The sequence below is a fragment of the Trichomonas vaginalis genome (genome assembly GCF_026262505.1).
Source record: "Trichomonas vaginalis G3 chromosome Unknown ctg_44, whole genome shotgun sequence".
NCBI classification, from domain to species: Eukaryota; Parabasalia; order Trichomonadida; family Trichomonadidae; genus Trichomonas; species Trichomonas vaginalis.
The window spans coordinates 33,098-50,523 of NW_026529132.1; the positions used below are offsets into that span (position 1 = coordinate 33,098).

Consider the following 17,426-nt stretch of genomic DNA (forward strand, 5'->3'; position numbering starts at 1 on the left):
CAAGATAATTTTTCATTTACATGATTGATTCAATCATCATTTTCGCCATAAATCATTTAGTATCCTTATGGCAACATCTGTGTTCAATAACAAATATCAATTCTGATCAAATTTTTGTTTCAATAATTTTTATTCAAACAACTTTAATCATAGAAATCATTAAAAACATTATACATTAGTAACCATTGATTTATGTATATAAAATACCATTACAATCTGACATATTGACCATATTTTATCTGAATTTTTGAATTCCACGGTTACTCATAGAATTTTTGTGAAATTTATGTTATTCGTTCTCTTAAAACGTGAATTTACCAAAACATCAACACATTTATCAAGTAAAAGATAAACGTTCATAGAGGAAACCCATTTTTCCCTGTCTTCACAACAATTAATGAGTTATATGATTAATTTGCTATCTATTAATTCACAACTAGCTTAATACATAAGACATTACTACACACCATAATAAGCAACTTAAAATTATTGAAATTTTTGAAATTAAATTTTCAAATTTTTTTCTCCTGTGAATAATACATACCTAGCATATTTCACATCATACGATTTTTTATATTATTGATTTGTATATATGATTGCAACACCATTGGATAAAATACAATATCAATTTGGAGAAACTTACTGAATGGAAGGAAACAACATATTTAAAACATAATAAAATAAGTTTTATTCAAAAAATCTATCTATACCTATCGTAAAATATATTGCCAATTTTTAATTTGATCTATTGAGAAGTAATTAAGCATCAAATAATAAAAGGCATATCATTAAAGAAATTATAATAGTGAGAAGGAGTAATAATATGTTTATAACTACAAAAAATTATGAAATAATTTGCAAATTTCAAGAGATTTGAACAGAACACACCTATTTTGTTGTATTTGCCTTTGGAGGGAAGAAAGAGTGGAAGAGCTGATCAATAATTGATGCAATTGCATACAATCCGGCAGTAAATCCAGCAGTTGAAATCAAAAATCCTCTGAAACTTCTTGAAATCCATGTAATTTGAATGGTATATGGGGTAAACTGATAGTCAAAGTAGATACCAGGATCTTTGTCTTGAACTGGATGCAAATAAACTGTATATTCGAAACTTTTCTCGATAAATTGATTATCAGCAACAAATATGACTGGAGTAACTAATAGTGAGTAATCGTGAGTAACTGTTAAGTTTTCTTTAGCTCTCATAACTAAATTTTGCAAAGGTTGCTTTGCAGTAATTATTCTTGGGCCAAAACGTATATGTTCAATAGCATGACTGAAAGCAAGGTTCGGGAAGTCATCTAAGAGTTCATGAATATGAGATCCATCATTTAAGTAAATATTTCTTCCAGCAGCAATATGGAAAGAACCACGTACTCTGTTAACTGATACTTTGCCTTTAACTAGGCATTTTTCGGATGAATTTATGTCTGGTCGAGCGTTTGTTTGACATTGCGGCCATTTTTCTGGTTCTGGTGTTAAATTATTCAACTTGTAATTTTCTTTTAATCTATCACATCCATTGCAGCATGTGTAATTATGAAACTGGACTTTGAAACAAGGATAACATTTATCTACCATTGTTTGATTGGTCAAACCAATAAGAGAGTAGTTGAAATCATACCTGTAAAATCTAAGAGTATTATTTACGTAGTTCTGGGTAAAGCCTAAACTGTCTGTTAAGTCGAAATGCAAATAATAACAAGGTAAATCAACGAGAATACCTAGTGAAATGTTGACCAATGAATCACCTGATCTTATACTTTGCAAAGGGGCTAAATCTCTATGAATTTTTGGAGATAATATGATAATAATATTTGCAAGAAGAAGAAAAGCGGTAAAAACAGAGACAATATCTGAAAGAATGAAGCTAAACTTATCAGAAATGACGAGTTCTTTATCCTTTGTCTTATCGAATATGTCAAAATACGAAAGATAACTTGCCATTATAATGAAAGAAAAAATTTTTATCGTATGAGCTAAAAATAAAAAATATAGGAAATAGATCAAATATCGATTTTAACACGATTTGCGTCGTGTTTGTTTATTATTTAGCGCGTCGCTTCTCAATTTTTTTCTATGAGTTTATTCAATTGTTGAATATACCACGTCATAATAATTGTTTAGAGAAAGAATAGGGAATTATGAGAGATCATTATAGCGAATTAATGTACAAGTGGTATGAACACATTAAAATCTTAAATATATGAATTAATAGTAAAATGGATGAAAACAACAATGAAATTCATTATAATATTAGTTGAAAATGTTGTAATTTAATACAACGTATGTCAATTAATATTCGTATACAATGAATATTTAAAGGAAATGAGAGGAAAACAGAATAAATTAAATATGATATTTAAGTATTCGGGATTAGAGAAGTAGATTAATAGAATAATATGAAGTTGTTTTGGGATATAGGGAATAATATCATATTTTTATCGTTATTTCTATTTTATTGAATCTTTGAATTTAGATTTCAAAGAAAAATGTCAAAAATGGAAACAATTGGTATAAAATATTTATCTATGGTATGTAATTAATATATTCTTTATTCATATTTTTCTTAGAAAATGTCGTATTTCTCTCAGTTTTGGAAAACTTCTCAGAAATTTTGTTCGGGCATTTATTCTTTCAATTTTTTGAAAAGAGAAATTTTGTCTGAACACTAAATCATTTTTCGATAATGTTTGACTGGTTTGATGAACCAATTGTATACTACAGACGCTTCGCTCCAATGCGCTCTGGTGTCTTTGATTACATGTCACGTTGGATGGATTCAGTAGATCGTGCTATGGAAGAAGAATTTGGTGACTTTTATGATGCATTCACTCGCCGTGATGTTGAACATGATATGATTGAATATGATACTGAATGCAAACACTGCAAGAAGAACAGTAATAAGAAGAATTCCTCCAAGAAGACAGAGGAGAAACCAAAGAAAGAAGAAGTAAAGCAGGAAGACGTCAAGGAATCTTCAAATGTTGATGATGATGACGTCGAAAGTGATGATGATGTTCCACAATACTACTCATTCACATCATCAATGTATAGTGGCTCCGATGGTATACAGCACATACATCGTGAGGAAGTTGATTCAAAGAGTGGTCTCCGCAAAGTTGTTGATACAAAGCGTGTCGGCAACAAGTCTCTCACAGTTCATGAAGTTACTGACAAAGATGGGTAAAGTTGAGAAACACGAGACAATGAAGAACATTCGTGATGATGAGATTGAAGAGTTCAAGAACATGTGGCACAGCACAATGTTCCTGCACAATCTTCTCTTCCAGAACCAGAAAACAAAGAAAAGAAGAATGTAAAGAAGGAAGAGAAGAAAGATGATAAGAAGACAGAAGATAAGCCAAAGAAAGAAGAAACTCACTAAGGAAAGAAAAAAACTTTGTGCTGAATTTCTAATCTTCTTTTAATATTAATATGTTTGTAAACATGATTCTATATGATTTATTCTAAATTTATCTTTTTTTATAATTATCATTCTAATATAAAGTTATAAAGAATTAGATATTTAATTTTGAAATAATTAATGATAATATATAATGAAAATAGAATAAATATATTTTAATTCATATCAATTTACAATTATTATCATATTTTTATCGTTATTTCTATTTTATTGAATCTTTGAATTTAGATTTCAAAGAAAAATGTCAAAAATGGAAACAATTGGTATAAAATATTTATCTATGGTATGTAATTAATATATTTTTTATTCATATTTTTCTTAGAAAATGTCGTATTTCTCTCAATTTTGGAAAACTTCTCAGAAATTTTGTTCGGGCATTTATTCTTTCAATTTTTTGAAAAGAGAAATTTTGTCTGAACACTAAATCATTTTTCGATAATGTTTGACTGGTTTGATGAACCAATTGTATACTACAGACGCTTCGCTCCAATGCGCTCTGGTGTCTTTGATTACATGTCACGTTGGATGGATTCAGTAGATCGTGCTATGGAAGAAGAATTTGGTGACTTTTATGATGCATTCACTCGCCGTGATGTTGAACATGATATGATTGAATATGATACTGAATGCAAACACTGCAAGAAGAACAGTAATAAGAAGAATTCCTCCAAGAAGACAGAGGAGAAACCAAAGAAAGAAGAAGTAAAGCAGGAAGACGTCAAGGAATCTTCAAATGTTGATGATGATGACGTCGAAAGTGATGATGATGTTCCACAATACTACTCATTCACATCATCAATGTATAGTGGCTCCGATGGTATACAGCACATACATCGTGAGGAAGTTGATTCAAAGAGTGGTCTCCGCAAAGTTGTTGATACAAAGCGTGTCGGCAACAAGTCTCTCACAGTTCATGAAGTTACTGACAAAGATGGTAAAGTTGAGAAACACGAGACAATGAAGAACATTCGTGATGATGAGATTGAAGAGTTCAAGAACATGTGGGCACAGCACAATGTTCCTGCACAATCTTCTCTTCCAGAACCAGAAACAAAGAAAAGAAGAATGTAAAGAAGGAAGAGAAGAAAGATGATAAGAAGACAGAAGATAAGCCAAAGAAAGAAGAAACTCACTAAGGAAAGAAAAAAACTTTGTGCTGAATTTCTAATCTTCTTTTAATATTAATATGTTTGTAAACATGATTCTATATGATTTATTCTAAATTTATCTTTTTTTTATAATTATCATTCTAATATAAAGTTATAAAGAATTAGATATTTAATTTTGAAATAATTAATGATAATATATAATGAAAATAGAATAAATATATTTTAATTCATATCAATTTACAATTATTATCATATTTTTATCGTTATTTCTATTTTATTGAATCTTTGAATTTAGATTTCAAAGAAAAATGTCAAAAATGGAAACAATTGGTATAAAATATTTATCTATGGTATGTAATTAATATATTCTTTATTCATATTTTTCTTAGAAAATGTCGTATTTCTCTCATTTTGGAAAACTTCTCAGAAATTTTGTTCGGGCATTTATTCTTTCAATTTTTGAAAAGAGAAATTTTGTCTGAACACTAAATCATTTTTCGATAATGTTTGACTGGTTTGATGAACCAATTGTATACTACAGACGCTTCGCTCCAATGCGCTCTGGTGTCTTTGATTACATGTCACGTTGGATGGATTCAGTAGATCGTGCTATGGAAGAAGAATTTGGTGACTTTTATGATGCATTCACTCGCCGTGATGTTGAACATGATATGATTGAATATGATACTGAATGCAAACACTGCAAGAAGAACAGTAATAAGAAGAATTCCTCCAAGAAGACAGAGGAGAAACCAAAGAAAGAAGAAGTAAAGCAGGAAGACGTCAAGGAATCTTCAAATGTTGATGATGATGACGTCGAAAGTGATGATGATGTTCCACAATACTACTCATTCACATCATCAATGTATAGTGGCTCCGATGGTATACAGCACATACATCGTGAGGAAGTTGATTCAAAGAGTGGTCTCCGCAAAGTTGTTGATACAAAGCGTGTCGGCAACAAGTCTCTCACAGTTCATGAAGTTACTGACAAAGATGGTAAAGTTGAGAAACACGAGACAATGAAGAACATTCGTGATGATGAGATTGAAGAGTTCAAGAACATGTGGGCACAGCACAATGTTCCTGCACAATCTTCTCTTCCAGAACCAGAAAACAAAGAAAAGAAGAATGTAAAGAAGGAAGAGAAGAAAGATGATAAGAAGACAGAAGATAAGCCAAAGAAAGAAGAAACTCACTAAGGAAAGAAAAAAACTTTGTGCTGAATTTCTAATCTTCTTTTAATATTAATATGTTTGTAAACATGATTCTATATGATTTATTCTAAATTTATCTTTTTTTTATAATTATCATTCTAATATAAAGTTATAAAGAATTAGATATTTAATTTTGAAATAATTAATGATAATATATAATGAAAATAGAATAAATATATTTTAATTCATATCAATTTACAATTATTATCATATTTTTATCGTTATTTCTATTTTATTGAATCTTTGAATTTAGATTTCAAAGAAAAATGTCAAAAATGGAAACAATTGGTATAAAATATTTATCTATGGTATGTAATTAATATATTTTTATTCATATTTTTCTTAGAAAATGTCGTATTTCTCTCATTTTGGAAAACTTCTCAGAAATTTTGTTCGGGCATTTATTCTTTCAATTTTTTGAAAAGAGAAATTTTGTCTGAACACTAAATCATTTTTCGATAATGTTTGACTGGTTTGATGAACCAATTGTATACTACAGACGCTTCGCTCCAATGCGCTCTGGTGTCTTTGATTACATGTCACGTTGGATGGATTCAGTAGATCGTGCTATGGAAGAAGAATTTGGTGACTTTTATGATGCATTCACTCGCCGTGATGTTGAACATGATATGATTGAATATGATACTGAATGCAAACACTGCAAGAAGAACAGTAATAAGAAGAATTCCTCCAAGAAGACAGAGGAGAAACCAAAGAAAGAAGAAGTAAAGCAGGAAGACGTCAAGGAATCTTCAAATGTTGATGATGATGACGTCGAAAGTGATGATGATGTTCCACAATACTACTCATTCACATCATCAATGTATAGTGGCTCCGATGGTATACAGCACATACATCGTGAGGAAGTTGATTCAAAGAGTGGTCTCCGCAAAGTTGTTGATACAAAGCGTGTCGGCAACAAGTCTCTCACAGTTCATGAAGTTACTGACAAAGATGGTAAAGTTGAGAAACACGAGACAATGAAGAACATTCGTGATGATGAGATTGAAGAGTTCAAGAACATGTGGGCACAGCACAATGTTCCTGCACAATCTTCTCTTCCAGAACCAGAAAACAAAGAAAAGAAGAATGTAAAGAAGGAAGAGAAGAAAGATGATAAGAAGACAGAAGATAAGCCAAAGAAAGAAGAAACTCACTAAGGAAAGAAAAAAACTTTGTGCTGAATTTCTAATCTTCTTTTAATATTAATATGTTTGTAAACATGATTCTATATGATTTATTCTAAATTTATCTTTTTTTTATAATTATCATTCTAATATAAAGTTATAAAGAATTAGATATTTAATTTTGAAATAATTAATGATAATATATAATGAAAATAGAATAAATATATTTTAATTCATATCAATTTACAATTATTATCATATTTTTATCGTTATTTCTATTTTATTGAATCTTTGAATTTAGATTTCAAAGAAAAATGTCAAAAATGGAAACAATTGGTATAAAATATTTATCTATGGTATGTAATTAATATATTCTTTATTCATATTTTTCTTAGAAAATGTCGTATTTCTCTCATTTTGGAAAACTTCTCAGAAATTTTGTTCGGGCATTTATTCTTTCAATTTTTTGAAAAGAGAAAATTTTGTCTGAACACTAAATCATTTTTCGATAATGTTTGACTGGTTTGATGAACCAATTGTATACTACAGACGCTTCGCTCCAATGCGCTCTGGTGTCTTTGATTACATGTCACGTTGGATGGATTCAGTAGATCGTGCTATGGAAGAAGAATTTGGTGACTTTTATGATGCATTCACTCGCCGTGATGTTGAACATGATATGATTGAATATGATACTGAATGCAAACACTGCAAGAAGAACAGTAATAAGAAGAATTCCTCCAAGAAGACAGAGGAGAAACCAAAGAAAGAAGAAGTAAAGCAGGAAGACGTCAAGGAATCTTCAAATGTTGATGATGATGACGTCGAAAGTGATGATGATGTTCCACAATACTACTCATTCACATCATCAATGTATAGTGGCTCCGATGGTATACAGCACATACATCGTGAGGAAGTTGATTCAAAGAGTGGTCTCCGCAAAGTTGTTGATACAAAGCGTGTCGGCAACAAGTCTCTCACAGTTCATGAAGTTACTGACAAAGATGGTAAAGTTGAGAAACACGAGACAATGAAGAACATTCGTGATGATGAGATTGAAGAGTTCAAGAACATGTGGGCACAGCACAATGTTCCTGCACAATCTTCTCTTCCAGAACCAGAAAACAAAGAAAAGAAGAATGTAAAGAAGGAAGAGAGAAAGATGATAAGAAGATAGAAGATAAGCCAAAGAAAGAAGAAACTCACTAAGGAAAGAAAAAAACTTTGTGCTGAATTTCTAATCTTCTTTTAATATTAATATGTTTGTAAACATGATTCTATATGATTTATTCTAAATTTATCTTTTTTTATAATTATCATTCTAATATAAAGTTATAAAGAATTAGATATTTAATTTTGAAATAATTAATGATAATATATAATGAAAATAGAATAAATATATTTTAATTCATATCAATTTACAATTATTATCATATTTTTATCGTTATTTCTATTTTATTGAATCTTTGAATTTAGATTTCAAAGAAAAATGTCAAAAATGGAAACAATTGGTATAAAATATTTATCTATGGTATGTAATTAATATATTCTTTATTCATATTTTTCTTAGAAAATGTCGTATTTCTCTCAGTTTTGGAAAACTTCTCAGAAATTTTGTTCGGGCATTTATTCTTTCAATTTTTTGAAAAGAGAAATTTTGTCTGAACACTAAATCATTTTTCGATAATGTTTGACTGGTTTGATGAACCAATTGTATACTACAGACGCTTCGCTCCAATGCGCTCTGGTGTCTTTGATTACATGTCACGTTGGATGGATTCAGTAGATCGTGCTATGGAAGAAGAATTTGGTGACTTTTATGATGCATTCACTCGCCGTGATGTTGAACATGATATGATTGAATATGATACTGAATGCAAACACTGCAAGAAGAACAGTAATAAGAAGAATTCCTCCAAGAAGACAGAGGAGAAACCAAAGAAAGAAGAAGTAAAGCAGGAAGACGTCAAGGAATCTTCAAATGTTGATGATGATGACGTCGAAAGTGATGATGATGTTCCACAATACTACTCATTCACATCATCAATGTATAGTGGCTCCGATGGTATACAGCACATACATCGTGAGGAAGTTGATTCAAAGAGTGGTCTCCGCAAAGTTGTTGATACAAAGCGTGTCGGCAACAAGTCTCTCACAGTTCATGAAGTTACTGACAAAGATGGTAAAGTTGAGAAACACGAGACAATGAAGAACATTCGTGATGATGAGATTGAAGAGTTCAAGAACATGTGGGCACAGCACAATGTTCCTGCACAATCTTCTCTTCCAGAACCAGAAAACAAAGAAAAGAAGAATGTAAAGAAGGAAGAGAAGAAAGATGATAAGAAGACAGAAGATAAGCCAAAGAAAGAAGAAACTCACTAAGGAAAGAAAAAAACTTTGTGCTGAATTTCTAATCTTCTTTTAATATTAATATGTTTGTAAACATGATTCTATATGATTTATTCTAAATTTATCTTTTTTTATAATTATCATTCTAATATAAAGTTATAAAGAATTAGATATTTAATTTTGAAATAATTAATGATAATATATAATGAAAATAGAATAAATATATTTTAATTCATATCAATTTACAATTATTATCATATTTTTATCGTTATTTCTATTTTATTGAATCTTTGAATTTAGATTTCAAAGAAAAATGTCAAAAATGGAAACAATTGGTATAAAATATTTATCTATGGTATGTAATTAATATATTTTTATTCATATTTTTCTTAGAAAATGTCGTATTTCTCTCAAGTTTTGGAAAACTTCTCAGAAATTTTGTTCGGGCATTTATTCTTTCAATTTTTTGAAAAGAGAAATTTTGTCTGAACACTAAATCATTTTTCGATAATGTTTGACTGGTTTGATGAACCAATTGTATACTACAGACGCTTCGCTCCAATGCGCTCTGGTGTCTTTGATTACATGTCACGTTGGATGGATTCAGTAGATCGTGCTATGGAAGAAGAATTTGGTGACTTTTATGATGCATTCACTCGCCGTGATGTTGAACATGATATGATTGAATATGATACTGAATGCAAACACTGCAAGAAGAACAGTAATAAGAAGAATTCCTCCAAGAAGACAGAGGAGAAACCAAAGAAAGAAGAAGTAAAGCAGGAAGACGTCAAGGAATCTTCAAATGTTGATGATGATGACGTCGAAAGTGATGATGATGTTCCACAATACTACTCATTCACATCATCAATGTATAGTGGCTCCGATGGTATACAGCACATACATCGTGAGGAAGTTGATTCAAAGAGTGGTCTCCGCAAAGTTGTTGATACAAAGCGTGTCGGCAACAAGTCTCTCACAGTTCATGAAGTTACTGACAAAGATGGTAAAGTTGAGAAACACGAGACAATGAAGAACATTCGTGATGATGAGATTGAAGAGTTCAAGAACATGTGGGCACAGCACAATGTTCCTGCACAATCTTCTCTTCCAGAACCAGAAAACAAAGAAAAGAAGAATGTAAAGAAGGAAGAGAAGAAAGATGATAAGAAGACAGAAGATAAGCCAAAGAAAGAAGAAACTCACTAAGGAAAGAAAAAAACTTTGTGCTGAATTTCTAATCTTCTTTTAATATTAATATGTTTGTAAACATGATTCTATATGATTTATTCTAAATTTATCTTTTTTTTATAATTATCATTCTAATATAAAGTTATAAAGAATTAGATATTTAATTTTGAAATAATTAATGATAATATATAATGAAAATAGAATAAATATATTTTAATTCATATCAATTTACAATTATTATCATATTTTTATCGTTATTTCTATTTTATTGAATCTTTGAATTTAGATTTCAAAGAAAAATGTCAAAAATGGAAACAATTGGTATAAAATATTTATCTATGGTATGTAATTAATATATTCTTTATTCATATTTTTCTTAGAAAATGTCGTATTTCTCTCAGTTTTGGAAAAACTTCTCAGAAATTTTGTTCGGGCATTTATTCTTTCAATTTTTTGAAAAGAGAAATTTTGTCTGAACACTAAATCATTTTTCGATAATGTTTGACTGGTTTGATGAACCAATTGTATACTACAGACGCTTCGCTCCAATGCGCTCTGGTGTCTTTGATTACATGTCACGTTGGATGGATTCAGTAGATCGTGCTATGGAAGAAGAATTTGGTGACTTTTATGATGCATTCACTCGCCGTGATGTTGAACATGATATGATTGAATATGATACTGAATGCAAACACTGCAAGAAGAACAGTAATAAGAAGAATTCCTCCAAGAAGACAGAGGAGAAACCAAAGAAAGAAGAAGTAAAGCAGGAAGACGTCAAGGAATCTTCAAATGTTGATGATGATGACGTCGAAAGTGATGATGATGTTCCACAATACTACTCATTCACATCATCAATGTATAGTGGCTCCGATGGTATACAGCACATACATCGTGAGGAAGTTGATTCAAAGAGTGGTCTCCGCAAAGTTGTTGATACAAAGCGTGTCGGCAACAAGTCTCTCACAGTTCATGAAGTTACTGACAAAGATGGTAAAGTTGAGAAACACGAGACAATGAAGAACATTCGTGATGATGAGATTGAAGAGTTCAAGAACATGTGGGCACAGCACAATGTTCCTGCACAATCTTCTCTTCCAGAACCAGAAAACAAAGAAAAGAAGAATGTAAAGAAGGAAGAGAAGAAAGATGATAAGAAGACAGAAGATAAGCCAAAGAAAGAAGAAACTCACTAAGGAAAGAAAAAAACTTTGTGCTGAATTTCTAATCTTCTTTTAATATTAATATGTTTGTAAACATGATTCTATATGATTTATTCTAAATTTATCTTTTTTTTATAATTATCATTCTAATATAAAGTTATAAAGAATTAGATATTTAATTTTGAAATAATTAATGATAATATATAATGAAAATAGAATAAATATATTTTAATTCATATCAATTTACAATTATTATCATATTTTTATCGTTATTTCTATTTTATTGAATCTTTGAATTTAGATTTCAAAGAAAATGTCAAAAATGGAAACAATTGGTATAAAATATTTATCTATGGTATGTAATTAATATATTCTTTATTCATATTTTTCTTAGAAAATGTCGTATTTCTCTCAGTTTTGGAAAACTTCTCAGAAATTTTGTTCGGGCATTTATTCTTTCAATTTTTTGAAAAGAGAAATTTTGTCTGAACACTAAATCATTTTTCGATAATGTTTGACTGGTTTGATGAACCAATTGTATACTACAGACGCTTCGCTCCAATGCGCTCTGGTGTCTTTGATTACATGTCACGTTGGATGGATTCAGTAGATCGTGCTATGGAAGAAGAATTTGGTGACTTTTATGATGCATTCACTCGCCGTGATGTTGAACATGATATGATTGAATATGATACTGAATGCAAACACTGCAAGAAGAACAGTAATAAGAAGAATTCCTCCAAGAAGACAGAGGAGAAACCAAAGAAAGAAGAAGTAAAGCAGGAAGACGTCAAGGAATCTTCAAATGTTGATGATGATGACGTCGAAAGTGATGATGATGTTCCACAATACTACTCATTCACATCATCAATGTATAGTGGCTCCGATGGTATACAGCACATACATCGTGAGGAAGTTGATTCAAAGAGTGGTCTCCGCAAAGTTGTTGATACAAAGCGTGTCGGCAACAAGTCTCTCACAGTTCATGAAGTTACTGACAAAGATGGTAAAGTTGAGAAACACGAGACAATGAAGAACATTCGTGATGATGAGATTGAAGAGTTCAAGAACATGTGGGCACAGCACAATGTTCCTGCACAATCTTCTCTTCCAGAACCAGAAAACAAAGAAAAGAAGAATGTAAAGAAGGAAGAGAAGAAAGATGATAAGAAGACAGAAGATAAGCCAAAGAAAGAAGAAACTCACTAAGGAAAGAAAAAAACTTTGTGCTGAATTTCTAATCTTCTTTTAATATTAATATGTTTGTAAACATGATTCTATATGATTTATTCTAAATTTATCTTTTTTTTATAATTATCATTCTAATATAAAGTTATAAAGAATTAGATATTTAATTTTGAAATAATTAATGATAATATATAATGAAAATAGAATAAAATATTTTAATTCATATCAATTTACAATTATTATCATATTTTTATCGTTATTTCTATTTTATTGAATCTTTGAATTTAGATTTCAAAGAAAAATGTCAAAAATGGAAACAATTGGTATAAAATATTTATCTATGGTATGTAATTAATATATTCTTTATTCATATTTTTCTTAGAAAATGTCGTATTTCTCTCAGTTTTGGAAAACTTCTCAGAAATTTTGTTCGGGCATTTATTCTTTCAATTTTTTGAAAAGAGAAATTTTGTCTGAACACTAAATCATTTTTCGATAATGTTTGACTGGTTTGATGAACCAATTGTATACTACAGACGCTTCGCTCCAATGCGCTCTGGTGTCTTTGATTACATGTCACGTTGGATGGATTCAGTAGATCGTGCTATGGAAGAAGAATTTGGTGACTTTTATGATGCATTCACTCGCCGTGATGTTGAACATGATATGATTGAATATGATACTGAATGCAAACACTGCAAGAAGAACAGTAATAAGAAGAATTCCTCCAAGAAGACAGAGGAGAAACCAAAGAAAGAAGAAGTAAAGCAGGAAGACGTCAAGGAATCTTCAAATGTTGATGATGATGACGTCGAAAGTGATGATGATGTTCCACAATACTACTCATTCACATCATCAATGTATAGTGGCTCCGATGGTATACAGCACATACATCGTGAGGAAGTTGATTCAAAGAGTGGTCTCCGCAAAGTTGTTGATACAAAGCGTGTCGGCAACAAGTCTCTCACAGTTCATGAAGTTACTGACAAAGATGGTAAAGTTGAGAAACACGAGACAATGAAGAACATTCGTGATGATGAGATTGAAGAGTTCAAGAACATGTGGGCACAGCACAATGTTCCTGCACAATCTTCTCTTCCAGAACCAGAAAACAAAGAAAAGAAGAATGTAAAGAAGGAAGAGAAGAAAGATGATAAGAAGACAGAAGATAAGCCAAAGAAAGAAGAAACTCACTAAGGAAAGAAAAAAACTTTGTGCTGAATTTCTAATCTTCTTTTAATATTAATATGTTTGTAAACATGATTCTATATGATTTATTCTAAATTTATCTTTTTTTTATAATTATCATTCTAATATAAAGTTATAAAGAATTAGATATTTAATTTTGAAATAATTAATGATAATATATAATGAAAATAGAATAAATATATTTTAATTCATATCAATTTACAATTATTATCATATTTTTATCGTTATTTCTATTTTATTGAATCTTTGAATTTAGATTTCAAAGAAAAATGTCAAAAATGGAAACAATTGGTATAAAATATTTATCTATGGTATGTAATTAATATATTCTTTATTCATATTTTTCTTAGAAAATGTCGTATTTCTCTCAGTTTTGGAAAACTTCTCAGAAATTTTGTTCGGGCATTTATTCTTTCAATTTTTTGAAAAGAGAAATTTTGTCTGAACACTAAATCATTTTTCGATAATGTTTGACTGGTTTGATGAACCAATTGTATACTACAGACGCTTCGCTCCAATGCGCTCTGGTGTCTTTGATTACATGTCACGTTGGATGGATTCAGTAGATCGTGCTATGGAAGAAGAATTTGGTGACTTTTATGATGCATTCACTCGCCGTGATGTTGAACATGATATGATTGAATATGATACTGAATGCAAACACTGCAAGAAGAACAGTAATAAGAAGAATTCCTCCAAGAAGACAGAGGAGAAACCAAAGAAAGAAGAAGTAAAGCAGGAAGACGTCAAGGAATCTTCAAATGTTGATGATGATGACGTCGAAAGTGATGATGATGTTCCACAATACTACTCATTCACATCATCAATGTATAGTGGCTCCGATGGTATACAGCACATACATCGTGAGGAAGTTGATTCAAAGAGTGGTCTCCGCAAAGTTGTTGATACAAAGCGTGTCGGCAACAAGTCTCTCACAGTTCATGAAGTTACTGACAAAGATGGTAAAGTTGAGAAACACGAGACAATGAAGAACATTCGTGATGATGAGATTGAAGAGTTCAAGAACATGTGGGCACAGCACAATGTTCCTGCACAATCTTCTCTTCCAGAACCAGAAAACAAAGAAAAGAAGAATGTAAAGAAGGAAGAGAAGAAAGATGATAAGAAGACAGAAGATAAGCCAAAGAAAGAAGAAACTCACTAAGGAAAGAAAAAAACTTTGTGCTGAATTTCTAATCTTCTTTTAATATTAATATGTTTGTAAACATGATTCTATATGATTTATTCTAAATTTATCTTTTTTTTATAATTATCATTCTAATATAAAGTTATAAAGAATTAGATATTTAATTTTGAAATAATTAATGATAATATATAATGAAAATAGAATAAATATATTTTAATTCATATCAATTTACAATTATTATCATATTTTTATCGTTATTTCTATTTTATTGAATCTTTGAATTTAGATTTCAAAGAAAAATGTCAAAAATGGAAACAATTGGTATAAAATATTTATCTATGGTATGTAATTAATATATTCTTTATTCATATTTTTCTTAGAAAATGTCGTATTTCTCTCAGTTTTGGAAAACTTCTCAGAAATTTTGTTCGGGCATTTATTCTTTCAATTTTTTGAAAAGAGAAATTTTGTCTGAACACTAAATCATTTTTCGATAATGTTTGACTGGTTTGATGAACCAATTGTATACTACAGACGCTTCGCTCCAATGCGCTCTGGTGTCTTTGATTACATGTCACGTTGGATGGATTCAGTAGATCGTGCTATGGAAGAAGAATTTGGTGACTTTTATGATGCATTCACTCGCCGTGATGTTGAACATGATATGATTGAATATGATACTGAATGCAAACACTGCAAGAAGAACAGTAATAAGAAGAATTCCTCCAAGAAGACAGAGGAGAAACCAAAGAAAGAAGAAGTAAAGCAGGAAGACGTCAAGGAATCTTCAAATGTTGATGATGATGACGTCGAAAGTGATGATGATGTTCCACAATACTACTCATTCACATCATCAATGTATAGTGGCTCCGATGGTATACAGCACATACATCGTGAGGAAGTTGATTCAAAGAGTGGTCTCCGCAAAGTTGTTGATACAAAGCGTGTCGGCAACAAGTCTCTCACAGTTCATGAAGTTACTGACAAAGATGGTAAAGTTGAGAAACACGAGACAATGAAGAACATTCGTGATGATGAGATTGAAGAGTTCAAGAACATGTGGGCACAGCACAATGTTCCTGCACAATCTTCTCTTCCAGAACCAGAAAACAAAGAAAAGAAGAATGTAAAGAAGGAAGAGAAGAAAGATGATAAGAAGACAGAAGATAAGCCAAAGAAAGAAAAACTCACTAAGGAAAGAAAAAAACTTTGTGCTGAATTTCTAATCTTCTTTTAATATTAATATGTTTGTAAACATGATTCTATATGATTTATTCTAAATTTATCTTTTTTTTATAATTATCATTCTAATATAAAGTTATAAAGAATTAGATATTTAATTTTGAAATAATTAATGATAATATATAATGAAAATAGAATAAATATATTTTAATTCATATCAATTTACAATTATTATCATATTTTTATCGTTATTTCTATTTTATTGAATCTTTGAATTTAGATTTCAAAGAAAAATGTCAAAAATGGAAACAATTGGTATAAAATATTTATCTATGGTATGTAATTAATATATTCTTTATTCATATTTTTCTTAGAAAATGTCGTATTTCTCTCAATTTTGGAAAACTTCTCAGAAATTTTGTTCGGCATTTATTCTTTCAATTTTTTGAAAAGAGAAATTTTGTCTGACACTAACATTTTTCGATAATGTTTGACTGGTTTGATGACCAATTGTATACTACAGACGCTTCGCTCCAATGCGCTCTGGTGTCTTTGATTACATGTCACGTTGGATGGATTCAGTAGAATCGTGCTATGGAAGAAGAATTTGGTGACTTTTATGATGCATTCACTCGCCGTGATGTTGAACATGATATGATTGAATATGAATACTGAATGCAAACACTGCAAGAAGAACAGTAATAAGAAGAATTCCTCCAAGAAGACAGAGGAGAAACAAAGAAAGAAGAAGTAAAGCAGGAAGACGTCAAGGAATCTTCAAATGTTGATGATGAATGACGTCGAAAGTGATGATGATGTTCCACAATACTACTCATTCACATCATCAATGTATAGTGGCTCCGATGGTATACAGCACATACATCGTGAGGAAGTTGATTCAAAGAGTGGTCTCCGCAAAGTTTTGATACAAAGCGTGTCGGCAACAAGTCTCTCACAGTTCATGAAGTTACTGACAAAGATGGTAAAGTTGAGAAACACGAGACAATGAAGAACATTCGTGATGATGAGATTGAAGAGTTCAAGACATGTGGCACAGCACAATGTTCCTGCACAATCTTCTCTTCCAGAACCAGAAAACAAAGAAAAAAAA

At 30.5% G+C, this 17,426-nt stretch overlaps 13 protein-coding genes across 13 annotated transcripts; 12 read left to right on the forward strand and 1 right to left on the reverse strand.

The window, feature by feature from the left end:
• Positions 1-828: 828 nt before the first annotated feature.
• TVAGG3_1065490 (vesicle-mediated transport) lies at positions 829-1,960 on the reverse strand (the record flags this gene model as incomplete). The annotated part of the gene is made up of 1 exon (XM_001308934.1): positions 889-1,950. One exon carries the CDS (start codon positions 1,948-1,950, stop codon positions 889-891), a length of 1,062 nt encoding a protein of 353 aa, XP_001308935.1.
• Positions 1,961-3,868: 1,908 nt separating this feature from the next.
• On the forward strand, positions 3,869-4,501 carry TVAGG3_1065500 (myeloid leukemia factor family; the record flags this gene model as incomplete). Its single annotated transcript, XM_051256169.1, has 1 exon — positions 3,869-4,501. One exon carries the CDS (start codon positions 3,869-3,871, stop codon positions 4,499-4,501), a length of 633 nt encoding a protein of 210 aa, XP_051076590.1.
• Positions 4,502-5,042: 541 nt separating this feature from the next.
• Positions 5,043-5,889, forward strand: TVAGG3_1065510 (myeloid leukemia factor family; the record flags this gene model as incomplete). Its single annotated transcript, XM_051256170.1, has 1 exon — positions 5,043-5,741. The coding sequence occupies one exon, from the start codon at positions 5,043-5,045 to the stop codon at positions 5,739-5,741; it is 699 nt and encodes a 232-aa protein (XP_051076591.1).
• A 328-nt stretch (positions 5,890-6,217) lies between these two features.
• TVAGG3_1065520 (myeloid leukemia factor family) lies at positions 6,218-6,916 on the forward strand (the record flags this gene model as incomplete). Its single annotated transcript, XM_051256171.1, has 1 exon — positions 6,218-6,916. One exon carries the CDS (start codon positions 6,218-6,220, stop codon positions 6,914-6,916), a length of 699 nt encoding a protein of 232 aa, XP_051076592.1.
• A 478-nt stretch (positions 6,917-7,394) lies between these two features.
• Positions 7,395-8,060, forward strand: TVAGG3_1065530 (myeloid leukemia factor family; the record flags this gene model as incomplete). Its single annotated transcript, XM_051256172.1, has 1 exon — positions 7,395-8,060. One exon carries the CDS (start codon positions 7,395-7,397, stop codon positions 8,058-8,060), a length of 666 nt encoding a protein of 221 aa, XP_051076593.1.
• Positions 8,061-8,569: 509 nt separating this feature from the next.
• Positions 8,570-9,268, forward strand: TVAGG3_1065540 (myeloid leukemia factor family; the record flags this gene model as incomplete). Its single annotated transcript, XM_051256173.1, has 1 exon — positions 8,570-9,268. One exon carries the CDS (start codon positions 8,570-8,572, stop codon positions 9,266-9,268), a length of 699 nt encoding a protein of 232 aa, XP_051076594.1.
• Positions 9,269-9,745: 477 nt separating this feature from the next.
• TVAGG3_1065550 (myeloid leukemia factor family) lies at positions 9,746-10,444 on the forward strand (the record flags this gene model as incomplete). Its single annotated transcript, XM_001288336.2, has 1 exon — positions 9,746-10,444. One exon carries the CDS (start codon positions 9,746-9,748, stop codon positions 10,442-10,444), a length of 699 nt encoding a protein of 232 aa, XP_001288337.2.
• Positions 10,445-10,923: 479 nt separating this feature from the next.
• TVAGG3_1065560 (myeloid leukemia factor family) lies at positions 10,924-11,622 on the forward strand (the record flags this gene model as incomplete). Its single annotated transcript, XM_001288337.2, has 1 exon — positions 10,924-11,622. The coding sequence occupies one exon, from the start codon at positions 10,924-10,926 to the stop codon at positions 11,620-11,622; it is 699 nt and encodes a 232-aa protein (XP_001288338.2).
• A 477-nt stretch (positions 11,623-12,099) lies between these two features.
• Positions 12,100-12,798, forward strand: TVAGG3_1065570 (myeloid leukemia factor family; the record flags this gene model as incomplete). Its single annotated transcript, XM_051256174.1, has 1 exon — positions 12,100-12,798. The coding sequence occupies one exon, from the start codon at positions 12,100-12,102 to the stop codon at positions 12,796-12,798; it is 699 nt and encodes a 232-aa protein (XP_051076595.1).
• Positions 12,799-13,275: 477 nt separating this feature from the next.
• On the forward strand, positions 13,276-13,974 carry TVAGG3_1065580 (myeloid leukemia factor family; the record flags this gene model as incomplete). Its single annotated transcript, XM_051256175.1, has 1 exon — positions 13,276-13,974. One exon carries the CDS (start codon positions 13,276-13,278, stop codon positions 13,972-13,974), a length of 699 nt encoding a protein of 232 aa, XP_051076596.1.
• Positions 13,975-14,452: 478 nt separating this feature from the next.
• TVAGG3_1065590 (myeloid leukemia factor family) lies at positions 14,453-15,151 on the forward strand (the record flags this gene model as incomplete). The annotated part of the gene is made up of 1 exon (XM_051256176.1): positions 14,453-15,151. One exon carries the CDS (start codon positions 14,453-14,455, stop codon positions 15,149-15,151), a length of 699 nt encoding a protein of 232 aa, XP_051076597.1.
• A 478-nt stretch (positions 15,152-15,629) lies between these two features.
• Positions 15,630-16,370, forward strand: TVAGG3_1065600 (myeloid leukemia factor family; the record flags this gene model as incomplete). The annotated part of the gene is made up of 1 exon (XM_051256177.1): positions 15,630-16,370. The coding sequence occupies one exon, from the start codon at positions 15,630-15,632 to the stop codon at positions 16,368-16,370; it is 741 nt and encodes a 246-aa protein (XP_051076598.1).
• A 726-nt stretch (positions 16,371-17,096) lies between these two features.
• On the forward strand, positions 17,097-17,324 carry TVAGG3_1065610 (uncharacterized protein; the record flags this gene model as incomplete). Its single annotated transcript, XM_051256178.1, has 1 exon — positions 17,097-17,324. The coding sequence occupies one exon, from the start codon at positions 17,097-17,099 to the stop codon at positions 17,322-17,324; it is 228 nt and encodes a 75-aa protein (XP_051076599.1).
• Positions 17,325-17,426: the final 102 nt, after the last annotated feature.